The sequence below is a fragment of the Leuciscus leuciscus genome (genome assembly GCF_965113295.1).
Source record: "Leuciscus leuciscus genome assembly, chromosome: 9".
Lineage (NCBI taxonomy): Eukaryota > Metazoa > Chordata > Actinopteri > Cypriniformes > Leuciscidae > Leuciscus > Leuciscus leuciscus.
This window is the reverse complement of record NC_138733.1, coordinates 21,115,284-21,129,462: the sequence shown is the minus strand read 5'-3', so window position 1 is coordinate 21,129,462 and position 14,179 is coordinate 21,115,284. Positions and strand designations below refer to the sequence as shown.

At 37.8% G+C, this 14,179-nt stretch overlaps 2 protein-coding genes across 3 annotated transcripts in view; both read left to right on the top strand.

The window, feature by feature from the left end:
* The window catches only part of rflnb (refilin B), a 2,605-nt gene extending 1,962 nt beyond the window's left edge, over nt 1-643 (top strand). The window contains exon 3 of the mRNA XM_082180587.1: nt 1-643. This exon is cut by the window's left edge and continues 805 nt beyond it. The gene's annotated coding sequence lies outside the window, so the exon portion shown is untranslated.
* Nucleotides 644-2,960: 2,317 nt separating this feature from the next.
* Nucleotides 2,961-8,552, top strand: exo5 (exonuclease 5). 2 transcript variants are annotated; one of them, XM_082180558.1, is made up of 7 exons: nt 2,961-3,131; nt 3,275-3,368; nt 3,594-3,681; nt 3,816-4,069; nt 4,169-4,273; nt 4,358-4,530; nt 5,644-8,552. In XM_082180558.1, the coding sequence occupies exons 1-7, from the start codon at nt 3,093-3,095 to the stop codon at nt 6,112-6,114; spliced, it is 1,224 nt and encodes a 407-aa protein (XP_082036684.1). In that variant the 5' UTR covers nt 2,961-3,092; the 3' UTR covers nt 6,115-8,552. The 2 variants fall into 2 exon arrangements, with proteins under 2 accessions (XP_082036684.1, XP_082036685.1); XM_082180559.1 differs by having other exon boundaries at nt 3,089-3,163.
* Nucleotides 8,553-14,179: the final 5,627 nt, after the last annotated feature.

Sequence of the window (14,179 nt, the reverse complement as noted above, 5' to 3'; positions counted from 1 at the left end):
GGGTTACAAAGTTAGAGCTGACACATACCATATGTTTCATGTGATTCACATTTCACTGAGATCTAGAAGGGAAAAATGTATATATTAGGGCCTAAAAAACAAACAAAACAAAACAAAAAACAGGGTATTTTAGGGTCTCTTTGCACAAGGGTTATATCTGGGCTGAAACATTAAATCCATCAGAAAATCAACTAACCTGCATATTTTTACTACTGTAGCCACACTTAAGTCGTTAACCATATTTTCTTTATGTAAAGGCTAGCTAACTTCCACAGCTTGGCTTGGTTTTAGTAAGTTGTTCTCTGTATTTTTACTCATGAAGGAAAAGTGGGGTCACATTAGAAATGAGCTCAATCATGCTTGATACTGCAGACTGAGGTATATGAAGACTAGCGTTTGAAATAAATTATAATGTAAATAACAGCACTTCAGTTTAAAAATGTTTTTTATTCTCTATTTATTTCTTCTTGTTTTAATTCCCTTTTATTCTGTGCACAGTTATTGATTGAGTGACACAAATGTGCTAGCTTTTAAAATCTTTAGTTGTGCTGTGTACAATTATTGTAATTCTTTTAACTCTGATTCTATTAATGTTTACGTTGAGATGGATATTAAAATGAAATAAATTCATTATTTAAAGTGACATGTTGGTTTTTATTGTAATGTAATGTAATGTAATGTGCATTTTCCTTAATGTTTGCATCATGCTAGAAAACAAGACCCTACTTCAAATACAAAGTTAGTGGTGCAACTAGTGATCTTCTCATTTGTTGTACTCGAGAGCCCCCTAGAGGTGAAAGTAAGTATTAGAGGTCAGATATTAAAGGGATAGTTACCCCCCAAAATATATATATATATTTATAACTTTTCAGTTGATCCTGTCCAATATTTTTTGGTGTTACATGCAATTCCCAAGGAAATTTTGAGATTATTAGAAGGTCATAATAATTATTCTCTACAAACAACAATAGAAGAATTTACTTCTTGTATTAAGTTGCAGGGCAAGGATTTCACAAGTTTTGGATGTAATAATACTTTTCTGCATTCCCTTCTTCAATCTAAATGTATACTTGTTACTACTCACTGGAATTCTTTATTTAAAAAATGTATTGATTGGAGCAAAGTTTGGATGACACCTTATAAGTATTGCATCACAAACAAAGTGAAATAGGTTTCATATAAAATTTTCCATCGAGTTTACCCAGTTAAGTCACTTGTGGTACAGCATTTTAAAGTGAACATCGAAGATATTTGTGCTTTTTGTAAAATTTCATATCAACCATCTATTTTGGGATTGTCCCAAGACCCAAATGTTTTGGAAAGAACTCAGTAATTACTTGCAAAGAAAAGTTATGACTCTTGTTAACTTTGAAGAAATTGATGTTATTAAAATGTTTTTTATTTGAGGGTGATAAAAATCTTTTGTTTATTTTAGATTTAATTGTTATAATTGCCCATTACTATATTCATAAAGTCAAATGGAATCGAAAACTACCAAATTTTGAAAATTTTTAAACTGATGTTAAAATATATTTAGAAACAATATCCAAAAGTAAAAACCTAAAAGCTAGGAAAACTACACAGCTGTTTGACAGGTACAGGTGTTTTTTGTCAAATGCCTTTCTTTTTCTTTTTTTCTTTAGGCTATTTTTTTCTTTTCTTTACCCCTGACATGTATGGTTATTATGTAAATTATGTTTTGTTCTTGTTAAAATGCAATAAAATAAATAAAAAAATAAAAAAATAAAAAAAAGTTACCCCAAAAATGAACATTTTGTAATTACTTGCTCACGCTCCAATTGACAGTTGATGCACCCACTGACTTCCATAGTAGGAAATAGTTCCAAGCTATGACTTCCATAGTTTCCACTTCCGTGGAAGTCAGTGGGTGCTGTCAACTGTGGTTGCCAACACTTTTCCAAATATCTTCTTTTGTGGTCGTTTTTTGGGGGGTGAACAATCACTTTAAAAGCATTTTACTCCTAAACAATATGAATCCAGCTATTTTAAAATGTAGGCTATAGCTTTATGTATAAAACATGCATTTCTTTTTTAAGTTTAAATACAAGAACTACAATACTTTACTGGCTGTCAATGCAGGGCAAGCTCTTGATTCAATGTTCTTGGGTGTTCTTGAGTCCAAATAGCGCTTCCTTCTGTTGGCTTTATAAATCTCAATCCTCTCTTCTTCCTCCACAGGGTCGGCCAGCTCTCCCACCCATCTCAGACTCTCCTGGGACTTTTTAGGTTGGTTGGGCCTGGCTGTGGATACATTTTTGTGTCGTTGACTCCCTTTTTTGGCCTTTTTTCTGGTCTTCTGTGAGCATGTATGATCTCCAGGACTGTTCTTCAGCTTTCTCATGGTCTGTTGTTTTAGACTTTTGGCTTTTTTCCATTGAAGTGTTAACTTAATCCTCTTGTGATAACTGTGAAGGTAACAATGTCCAGTGTTATTTTAAAATAATTGATATTTTATTATAATTTTTAACTCTTACAGCTTCATGAGACCTGTGATTTAGATCATTATGTTAAATTAGTGTAAAACTAGTGGCTATACACCGTCTTTCCTACCCACCTGTATCATTAGAATGCGAATGAGATGTTCTGACCTGACATGTAATGATCCACCACAGTTATGTTTCTTGATAAATTGTTTTCTTTATAACTTTGGTCGTATATTTGGAGTGTCAGTTTGCCATCTTTTGTTTTTATTCAAATAGTGAGAATAACTACAACTGACTACGGGACGTCAAAAACGCCATTCCTTTCCGTGGCTCACTGTTCACGCTAAATATACGATACTTTATGGCAACCATCCAGTACTTCCTACCTATTGGAAGTGTAAATGCATATGATTTTATAATGGTTTATTTTTCATTTAATATCATGTTCAAATGTGTAATTTTTAAATATCGTGACGTTACAGAATTCGTAGGAACTGTTCTTCTTTGCTTACACTAAACTAAAGAGACTCAAACGTTTGTTTTTATTAGAAGCATTTGGCACTGGTATCCAATCGGATACGTTTCTAGCGAAACGCATAGAAGTGGGTGGGGCTACATGGAGCAGTAGCCAATCGAATACATTTGTTGATGTTGACGGGGTGGAATGTTAATACTTCCTACTATGTCGTATGTAACTAATCCAAACTACGCAATATAATGTAAAACATCTATGACAAATATAAGAACTAATGGCGTGTTTATTTTATAGCTGTTCCTGCATTGGTGCGAAGATTAGAATGAGCTGAAAATTACTTTATTTTCGTTTTCAGATGGATGCTTCTGGATCACAACAACTGCTCGACGACTGGGATGACATTAGCGACTCAGAATTTCTCAACATCCCTTGCGAGCAACAAAGCATCGGTAAAATATCGTGTAATTTTCAGTGTCTATTGGGAGCCCCAAAAGATTGTGTAATTTTGGTAATTTGTTGTGATTGTCATGCGTTTTTTTCCCCTCTTTCTGTTCATTTGTTTGAATAATAGGCTATCTGTGTTTCTTTCCACTGAAAGAAACATGAGATACAACTGTATGTTGTTGTTAGGTTTTATACACGTAAACAGTATTTTTCTCTCTCTGTCTCTTTAGATCCCCAGCGTCCTCTCATTAGAGAAACTGATTGTGAACACTCAGTGGACTTCAACCTTCCCAGGGTGCCCACTTCATCAGTGTACAAGCAAGTCTTTTGTGTGATGCTTAGAGAAAATTTTTTTCTAGATATTGTGTGCCGACATGCAACCCACGTCATTCTGCAACATGTTGTTTCTTTGCTGTTGTCACATATTAACATAATGCTCTTCTACCTTTCAGCCATAACAAAGAGGCTTTGGGACAAGAAGCAGTAAAAACTGATGATGCGAGGGGTTTAAAGAGAAAGAGCCTCCATGAAAACAGCCTCAGCCCAATGCAACGCTTCCTCAAGCGGCATCTGAGTGTGACTCTCCTGTGTGACCAGTCTTGGTGTGAGATAAAGGCCGTCTATGGTCTTTTGAAGCCATATCTCAAAAGAAAAGACCTGCAACGGACTGAGGTGCAAATCGGAGCAAAAATACATTTATCAAGAGGTGATGTAATAAACTGCATTGGCTTTCAATACTTTGTGTATAGTGCAACATAATGTATCATGCATATTCAGTAATTCCATCCATGCCTTTCATCTGCAGAACTGGAGATACAGAACGTTGTCCCTATAGATATCCGGACTAGAGAGGATGCAGAAGCCATCAAACTTCTCAACATGTTACACATGATTTCACGGTTAGAAGCAGGTGTGTTGACAGTGTAGAAATAATTTGTGGTATTGTTTTGGTACTTAGATGAAGTATATGTAATTCTCAAACATCTTATTTCAGGGGAGCGTGTGCGAGAGTTCCCTGTGTTTGGTGTGCAGGAAGGTGTTTTTTTCATGGGGGTCATTGATGAACTGATGTATAACCAGAAGGGGGAGCTAGTCCTAAATGAGCTTAAGACACGCAAACATAACTCCATGCCTAGTTCTGCACAAGATAAAGTTAACTGCTTACAGGTGAGTTGGAGTTATTTATTACAGGTCATCATGATGCAGTTAATGATTGCACTGTGCTTTTGTGCACAGCTGCCTTGTTTTCCCTGGACTTCATTGTGTTTCCATATACATTTGGCCATATACAGTAGTGAGGGTCAATGATGTGACGCTTATTTGTGACATCTATTCATTTATTTACAAAAAAACAACAACATTATAATGACCTGAATACAAATTGTTCTATTTTCTATAAAGAGCATGATATTTTTTGTTGTTGAAAATTATAAAGTAAAAAATGTCAGGGTGATACAACTGTCCTAATATCATAATAATAATTAAAAAAAACTCATGAAAGAATGAAATTCTAGAGATGAAATATTAAGTAGCTTGGTGTAATCTTTTATTATTATTTCTTAGTAGAAAAAAATCGGTTTCATTGTAGTATTATGAATGTATATACAATTATAGTATTTCTTAATATTTTAGCCTTTATTTTTATATTGTCAGTCACTCAGTTTAATTCATTTGGTTATGCGATTTTGTATTTTTTAAAATTATTTCTATCAGCTTTAATACATTTTTATTTCAGTTTTAGTATGTCATTTTAGTACTTTATCTTAAGTGTATTTATTTCAGTTTCTAATTTTCTCCGTTTCTAATTTTCATATTATACTTTTTCATATTTTATTTTATTTAATTTCAGCCTAATTTCAATTACCAAAAATTCTATTTAATAGTTTCAGTTTTATTTTCAGTTTACAACACTGATAAAAATGTATCTTTTAACAAAACCGTTACAAATATTTTGAACAAATTATGTCTGCTAAATCGAAGTCATGTGCAACCAGCCAAATCACGTGGTTTGACTCCCCAAAACTGAATTCATAATTGATGATATTTATAGAAATACTTTTTTTTTTACCATGAAAAATACATAAAAAATAGGAAAATGGCATATTTTTTTTTAAAATCATATGAAACCAACATGAATACAAAAGGTGCATTTCTAAGAACTTGGCACAGATTTTTCTTCCCTTTTTCTTTTCTTTATTATGCACACTCTAATGCACCATTGACCGTATATATATATTGGATCTTTGCATCTGTTTTTTAAACTGTCCATCTGTTATTTAGGTGGGCCTGTATAAATTTCTATTTGATGGACTGGTGAGAGGGGAAGTGAAGAAAGACCATATTTTAAATCACCTTAAACTGCGTCCAACTCAAGTGCTTGGAGCGGGAGTCCAGGGCCATGCTAAAAGCATTGGGGTTCAGGTGACTACCTTTGAGGAACTGGTTGATGCCCTACTAATAACTGTGTCATGTTCTGATCTTCCATGCATTGACCTGCTTCAGCTTGAATACTATCACCAAGGCTCTAGTGGACCCATTGGGACCAGAGTCGCTCCTTTCAATGAAGCTCAACTACGGGCAGAGCTTCAGGGTTATCTGGCCTACTGGACAGGCCAGAGGGAACCCAAAGGGGTGGACATAGAGGAGGCCTGGAAATGTAAATCATGCCTGTATGAACAGACTTGTGATTGGAAAAAGAATAGATTGCAAGTATCTGACCAACAAGCAGCTCATGCTAGCTCTTGCTCATGATTTAGCATTTTACAGTTGATACAATATGTGGTGACTTTTGCCATATTTTAAGCTTTCAAGTTTTATACTTTTATAATTGTATGTGTTCTATTTCAGTTTTTAAATAATGATGTGATGTGAATGTTATTGTGCAACTCTATAATGACTGTGAGTGATGCGTTGTGGATTCATAATGCAATATTTAATCCATAATGAAATTTTTGGATTAGAATGGCTTTAATGGAAGCAAGCTGAAAGCTTTCTTTGTGTACATTAATAATTTTAGCCCACTTAGATGTGCTTTTCAATGAACTTCAATGAACTTTTATGGCTTCAGTCAAGGGAGGCCAATATAAACAATATATAAAACATTTAAAGTGAGCAAATTATATATATAGAACTTCTATTGTTCTGTAATTTTGTTTTAAAACAAAGATGTACATCATTAACCTTAGCCATAATGTATTAATAAGTTATTAATAGCTAAATAATTAATAATGTTAATCCCTAACTAACTAAATTATGATTTAATGTTTGTCACTTTCAAAACATCTCATGTTTCTATTTTATAATGGAATATGTGCCACTAGATGGTTCTGTTTTACCATTAATAATTAGGTTTAAAAAAACGTAAAAAAAAAAAAAAAAAGGTTTAGAATGTTGAGTCATTTCTGTAAGATGATAATATGATAACTATGACATTATCAGTTTGTATTTGACAGTTATTGCTAATATGAAAGCAGTGATGCGGTGTCCCAAAGACTGGAAATGCCATATTTTGATTAGCAGATCTCTCTTAATGTCATAATGATACACTTGTGTTGATACAGAGATGCTTGTTTATTTGGGCACGAAATTTCATCAGCACTAGCACTGACCTCAGCACTGCTTTTCTTCACATGTCGTCACTGAGTGCAGGCCTTGGAGCATGTCCTTGTTATCAATATGACACTGTCAGACTAGGAATGACACATCTGGCATTTAAAAGAGGCCACACACTTCCTCGGGGTGCTTTCCATGTGAACCTAAATCACACACCAACACACAAATACTTTAAATTCAATGCACAAATGTTTGAGTTTGTTCCTAGGCTGTTGGTTAAGATGTGTAGGTGCCTTTGGATGGTAAGTTGTTTTAATTGTCTCTGGAGGCTTGTTAATTTTAATAATTAATTGACTCTCTCTTTTCCCTATTGCTGATCTCATGATCAGCACACAACTGACTGCAAATCTTAATAGAGAAGAATCTGCGCTCTAATTTGATAGCAGTAATGATTTTACCCAGCATTGCACATGCTCATGGCATGCATCAAACAGCCAAGAGGCTGAGAGCAGCCACTATTAGATTGTGTTGGTTGAGGTCTGTTCTAATCTGCTAGTCAACAGGCTAAAAGAGCCATACCCTGTTCTGTGTTTGCTTTTGTCTGCATTAAAGCATGCCATCTTCCTTAACACAGCGGCTATTGGAACCTGCAGTACCGTCTGGTCTGATGAAGTCACTCAGGCGCTAATGACCCCTCATTCAAGGCTCTTAACAGCACTCCCACTCACTCAGTCTCTAGTAAAGTGCTTCAGCACTTCACTTCAGCCTTTGTAAACTCTTGTCACCTGGCAGACAGAGGAGCCATCCTACACTAATGTGGCCCAATGGTTCATGCTCTGTTTGTCTTGATCACTGATTTGCACCAAACTCAATTCCTGCCTTCCCTGATCAATGGGACGCCCAACATAGGGTCTCTGAATGATTGCATTAAGGCAGACAAAAAGAAGTTAAAAGGCTCCATTGTTGATTTTCCTATCCTGTTAGAAAAGGGTTAAATGATGTGTAAAACTAAGTGCAGACACATGGGGTGATTGAATTAATATTCATGAGTATGCAGTGCATGGGAATAATGCAGGAATACATTTGTCAGGACTTTGGAATCATTCATTTTGCATTGTGATATCTTGCATTGATGAATGTCATCACATTGGTTACATAATTCCCTGTGGGCAAATTATTCCTCTACCATAAGGTGAATCTCACCTATGTCACATAGTTCAATATTGTCTAAAATGTAATATATTCTAAAATAATAATATACCATTCAAAAGTTTGGGGTCGGTAAGATTTTTTTTTATGATGTCTCTTATGCATTTATTTGATAAAAATATAAATTGTGTAATATTGTGAAAAATTATAATAATTAAAAAGAATTGTTTTGTATTTTAATATATTTTAACATGTAATTTATTCCTGTGATGGCAAAGCTGAATTTTCAGCATCATTACTCCAGTCTTCAGTGTCACATGACCCTTCAGAAATCATTCTAATATGCAGAATTGGTGCTCAAGTAACATTTCTTATTGAAAACAGTTGTGGTGTTTAATATGTTTGTGAAAACGATGATGTATGTTTTTTTCAGGATTTTTTTGCAAGTTATTGCACCCCTTTCTGATTAAATGTATTAATTGAAGTAAGTATGACCCAGACTTGTTATTAACTTGATAACTTATTCACCTAAACAAATGCTTAAGGTTGTTTACTTGAGTGTATTCATGATACATATTCTTAGAAGGAACTGGAAAAATAAGAACCTAAAATAATGCATGATGAATAGACTACAAACTATGCAGAAAATCCATTAAAAGTGTAAGCCCATGACGCAGATCTCATTACAGAGTGACAGCGGTCTGCTGCCGCAATAATGTAACCGAGCCAGAATTCAGCTCCACCCTGCTCAGTGTGGAGATCCCCACATGGTCAAATGATCCCGGTCTGGAGAAATTAAAACCCACAGGCTTCTTTAAGCTAAAGCAAAACATGAGGAAGTCTTTGGACCCAACCAGCAGCTGTCCACAACCCCAATCTCACTGTCATCATTAGTCAACTGACTAAAACACCTCTGTCTCCATGTCTGACTCTTTAATCCCAGAGATCAGCCATACACTGTGGTTCGACTGGAATCTGCATGTGATTTAAGAATCTGAGCACAAGGGCCTAATAACACTGACGTCATCATTGTGATAATATAATGAAATATGAGTACTGCTGAGGGAGCTGGAGGAAGGGAGAAGAGGGTTGCGAGAAAAGCAAGTGTTACAGTATTTCAGTGCAGTTCTCAAACATAGACTCTTGTAAATGTCTTCTTTTTTTGTTGCAAATATGTGATAACAGTAACAGATTAGGTTACGTCATGGTTTAAATGATGAAACAATAGATATACACTTTATAAACTCCCTTTTAAAAGTTGTAAATAAAACTAATGTAGTACGTAACAAACGAGAGTATGTTTTACAAGAAAATACTATTTCACATTTAATTGTTGTTTCTTTGTAATTATTTGTGAAATTTGCTTGGCATTTCTGAGAATTGTTTCAAAGTTAATTTTACACCAAATTATTTTCAGTGTACTGCTCAAAATTTGTATAAAAAGGACACTTTTAGTTGTTAAACTTTGTGTCCAGAGTTAATGTGATAAAGTAATGCAACTGGCTAAGAGTAACTTCAACAGTATCCTAAGAATGTGTTATTTTTTTAAGAAAAAAGTCTTGCATATTATATTTTGCTATCTAAAACAATGAATTTGATGAACTCTAAAAAAAGTAAAGCCGGGTTCACACTTCACACTGTACGATTTTGGTCACGATTTTGAAACAAATGTTGACAATCCTAAAAGATTCCTCTGAGTCTAGGCCAAAATTTTAAGTCTTTGGATCGCTAGTTTGACGTTCGCCGACAGCCACAACCCCAATGTCTGTTGCAATCAAATTTTACTTCCGATGAAATTCTGGCAGTGTCAGAAGATTTGAGTCACAGTACTGCAGTGTGACTTCTCCTTTGACGACTATCAAATCAAAAACCAACAGGAGTGCCGAACCTGATGATGCAATTACGATTGATGCATTTTTGGATCATTATTGCAGTGATTATTATGTTTCTAGCATTTTATATGTTTAGCAACAGTTCTAACTGATGGAGTGTATAGCTTTTCATTTCTTAAACAACCATGTTGGAAAATGTATCATGGCCAAATTCCAGATTCATCAGGCTCAAATTGTCACAGAATGGTTGGGAGGGAGCATGAAGAATTTTCACATGAATTGGCACCTCTGAGTCCAGACCTTATTTTCATTGAAAGTCTTTGGTGCTGGAGTAGACTTTACAGAGTGCTTGACTCTTGCATTGTCAATACAAGATCTTGATAAAAAATGTATGCACCTCTTGAAGGAACAAAATATTGTGATGTTTTTCCATCAAGAAGTGCATGCGTTTTTGGTCAAGATGTTGTATTGACAGTTTGAGCCTGATGAATCTTGACATTGTCATCCTGGTATATGGCCATGATCTGTCTTCCTATATGGTTGTTTAAGAAATGACAAGCTACACACTCATCAGAGTTAAAAGAACTGTTGCCAAACATATAACATGCTAGAAACATAATAATCACTGTAAATGCAAAAATTATCCAATCATAGACTCTTAAGCATTTGCCTATTTAAATCCCAAAAAAATTTTTGGCCAGACAGTGTATAAACTTGCAATTGCAAGTTATAAAGTCAGATTTTTTTATTCAGTGGCGGAAAACAAGCTTCCCTCACTGGATGTGCCACGGATTGATGACGTAAAACACGACATGGTGTCACCAACGGTTGCAAGCAACACACAATGAAGATGAAGATCCAACTGCTATGCGGAAACGTGACCGGACAATGAGTGATACGAACACAGCAACTTCAATAGCAAGGCAAACGAGGGTAATTAATGACACACAGCTGAACTGAAAACTAATCATATCTGTTACCATGACAACTAAAGAGTGGTGGGAAAACTGAACAAAGGAAGAAAGGAAACTGGTGAAAACAAACTAAAAGTCCATGATAATGAAACTAAGAACGAGTGTCTGTGACATAATGCCCCTCCCTAGAAGACGCGACCTTGTGCCGTAACCAAAACAGAGACAAACAGGAGATGAGGGAGGGAGGGTGGTGGCTTTGGAGGACGAAGAGTAGGCGAAAGGCTGGTAATAACAGGCAGATAGAATGGCAGAGAACCCACGGAGGAGCAGATGGTGGGAGGATCCAAGGTGGTGACAGGATGCGTGGCCAGATGTTGCAGACCCAGAGCGCAGTTATGACGACAGCCCATGGCGGAATCGATGGAGGTAGGAGCCAAGGTGTTGACATGGCAGACGACATCCGCGAGACGGCCGACGGAGACAGATACGATGTAAGGGGATCCCAGGGTGCAGACGGAGAGCTGATGGGCCTGAGTGACACCGTTGGCTCTGAAGACCAAGGCGAGGTGCGACGACAAGCATTCGAGGTGTAACCGGAATATCCGAGGACCGAGGCTGAGCTGGTGCGACAGAGGACCCAGGTGTAGCCGGAGGGAGGGCGAAGCCCGCTGGAGCCAAAGGGGTGGAGAGCCGGAGCCCCTCGAATGGTTCATAAGTCCGCAGCGCAGACATTGTGATGGCTGACCAAGGTGAAAGCCGGAGGGACGAGGGAGCCTGGTGGAGCCGAAATGCCAAGGATCTCTGGTGGAGCCAAGGGTGGGAGGAGCCAAGGCGGACTGTTTACTAGACTGGGGACCTCCAAAAGGTCGACGGGGTCGAGGCGGAGCGAAGGGAACAGCCGCCGGAGGTGGAGCCGCAAGGCGTCGCGGTGGAAGACAAAGGACTGCAGGAAACCAACTGAGGCAGGGCTGAGGGACTGGCAGAGATCTGTAGTGGAGGTGGGAGAGGGAGGTTGGGTGGGATCAAAGACGATAATTCACTGACTATACAGGGTGAAAATACAGTCATTATGCTAGGCTTAAACAGCGGTGATGAAGGCACAGATGATGGTAGTACATAAGATTCAGGGTGGGGAAGGGTGGGAAGTAGTACCTCCGAGTCCCAGTCTATTAAACAGTCCTCAGTCTCAAGCTCCACCAAGACTCCCACTGGTACGATGGTTGCCAGCTCACACCCCTGGTCAGACTCGCTTTGGGGCATCGGCTCCAGGGTGATGGTTGGCGCTGTCGTCACAGTCGGCTCACTCACGGCGGGCAGATGCTGTCCGTCTGCGGGGGGCTCAGGCGTCGTGTCCGTGGTGCTGGGTGATGGTGGGCTGAGGTCTGTGTCTGGCTGCGAGACTTCTGCGAGATGTGGCTGGACGAGGCTGCTGTCATCCTCCGCTTCGCCCACTGTGAATGGGGATCCATCTATCCATAGTGCGATAGTGATGTAACTCTCTAGGGTCCAGCAGGTGGCTCGATGGCAGGTGTTCAAAAACTTCAAAGACAAGAAACTGGTGAAAACAAACTAAAAGTCCATGATAATGAAACTAAGAGTGAGTGTGTGACACATGGCTTATACCGGGGAACATGCTCTTACAGTCGTAAAGGACTATTATAAATCGTACGGTATGCTCCCAGCTTAAGAAAAACTCTTTTTCACCCAGTTTCGCTCATGCACAGAGGGCTCTTGTGGTTTTGAATGCATTCAGGACATTTGATACCAGCCCCTTTGTTTTGCTGTACAAGACATCTTAATTCACTCTTTTACATTTTTGGCAGAGCACAAGGCCCATTATAGTGCATTAGTGCCTTCATGCAAACCCTGTTAAAACTACAGATCTGGTTGCATGCACATTTTGTCCTAATAGAGTAATTGCCCACTAGCGATCCTTTAGTGAAGACACAAATAACTCCAAGTGAAACAAAATAAAGTACACAGGATCCAGGGACTGAGATAGGAAAGAATGTGAGTGCAGTTGTGTGTGTTTGCTTCAGCAAGGGAAGTACTGTAGGAGTGAGTGTTTGCATATTAGTGGCACAAGTGTGCTTTTGTGTATGAGGATGCAAGCTTGTGTACATGAGAGATTAATTGAGCTGTTCAGAAACGTGCTGGGTTAATGAAATGGCAGTTGACAGTGACTGTGCTGCACAGGAAGCCCTGTAACAGGGCTTTATCTTTGTCACACGGCACAGAAAGAAACAGCTTATTATGTAGGTCACAAGTCAATTTGATAACTTACTGTTCTAAGGGAGTAACATGCTTTTCTAAAGAACAGTCAGGACAGAACTGAAATAATAAAGGGGTCCTATTATGCTTTTTTACATTTTCAAATTTCTTTAGTCTGTAATGTTGCTGTTCGAGCATGAAAAAGGTCTGCAAAGTTACTAAGCACAAAGTCCACCCCAAAGGGAGTTACTGTATTCTCCATATCAGTAAGCACTGTTTCTGAACTCCCTGAAAGGCCTCAGTTGCCTCTTGAGTTTTCTTCTGGGAACATACATATCACAATATTCCTAATTTAAATAATTCCTGCACAATACATACTCATAAAAAGGGGACGAGGCCTGGTTGAGTTGCTTTACATGCTGCATCCGACATTGCATACTACCCTACTATATAGTAGGCCAAAAACAGTATGTGACAACAGAAGTATGTCCGAATTCACAGTATTCATTAAAAGAGTCAGCAAAAAGTACCCAGATGACCTACTTCTTCCGGCGAGTTTCTGAAGTGTGCATACGATGGACACTTTACTATCCCATGAGGCGACGGGAGAGGATTTGTGAATGGCAGTGAAGCAACATAACTGACGCTGGTAGGTCACAAAATAATGACAACATGGCGAATGTAGTACGTCCAGATTACATTCATCCAACACACATTCATACTATATAGAACATACTTTTTTTGTGGTTGTGAAGTAATTACTTATTCAAAATAAGTACCTACTCAAGAGAGTATGCAATTTTGGACGCAGCCAAAGTGTGTTGAAACTCGCGGTAATGGTTAGGGGTGTGACATTTCCGAAACATGCTGTGTAGCGGTTGACAATCACAACACACTGGTCCAGCCGACCAATCAGAGCACATTGCACTTTTCGGAAGGAGGGGCTTCATAGAGACCAGAACTAAATGGAGCGTTACTGACAGACTGAGAAGAGAGGTGCTGCAACAATGTAAGAAATGTGAAAAATAACCCTAACCCTATTTTTCACATATTTAATATGGTTGAATCCTTAATATTCAACAATTTTATTGATCTGAGTGAGAACTGAGCTGGACGATGTCATAATTTTTGGCAGAACTGCTTTATAGAGGAAATTAA

Excerpts from the sequence above, each read along its gene's own strand:
- exo5 (XM_082180558.1), top strand. The coding sequence starts at position 3,093 with ATGTTGACGGGGTGGAATGTTAATACTTCCTACTATGTC. Across the intron at positions 3,369-3,593 it reads TTGCGAGCAACAAAGCATCG|ATCCCCAGCGTCCTCTCATT; the intron begins GTAAAATATCGT and ends CTGTCTCTTTAG. Across the intron at positions 4,531-5,643 it reads ATAAAGTTAACTGCTTACAG|GTGGGCCTGTATAAATTTCT; the intron begins GTGAGTTGGAGT and ends TCTGTTATTTAG.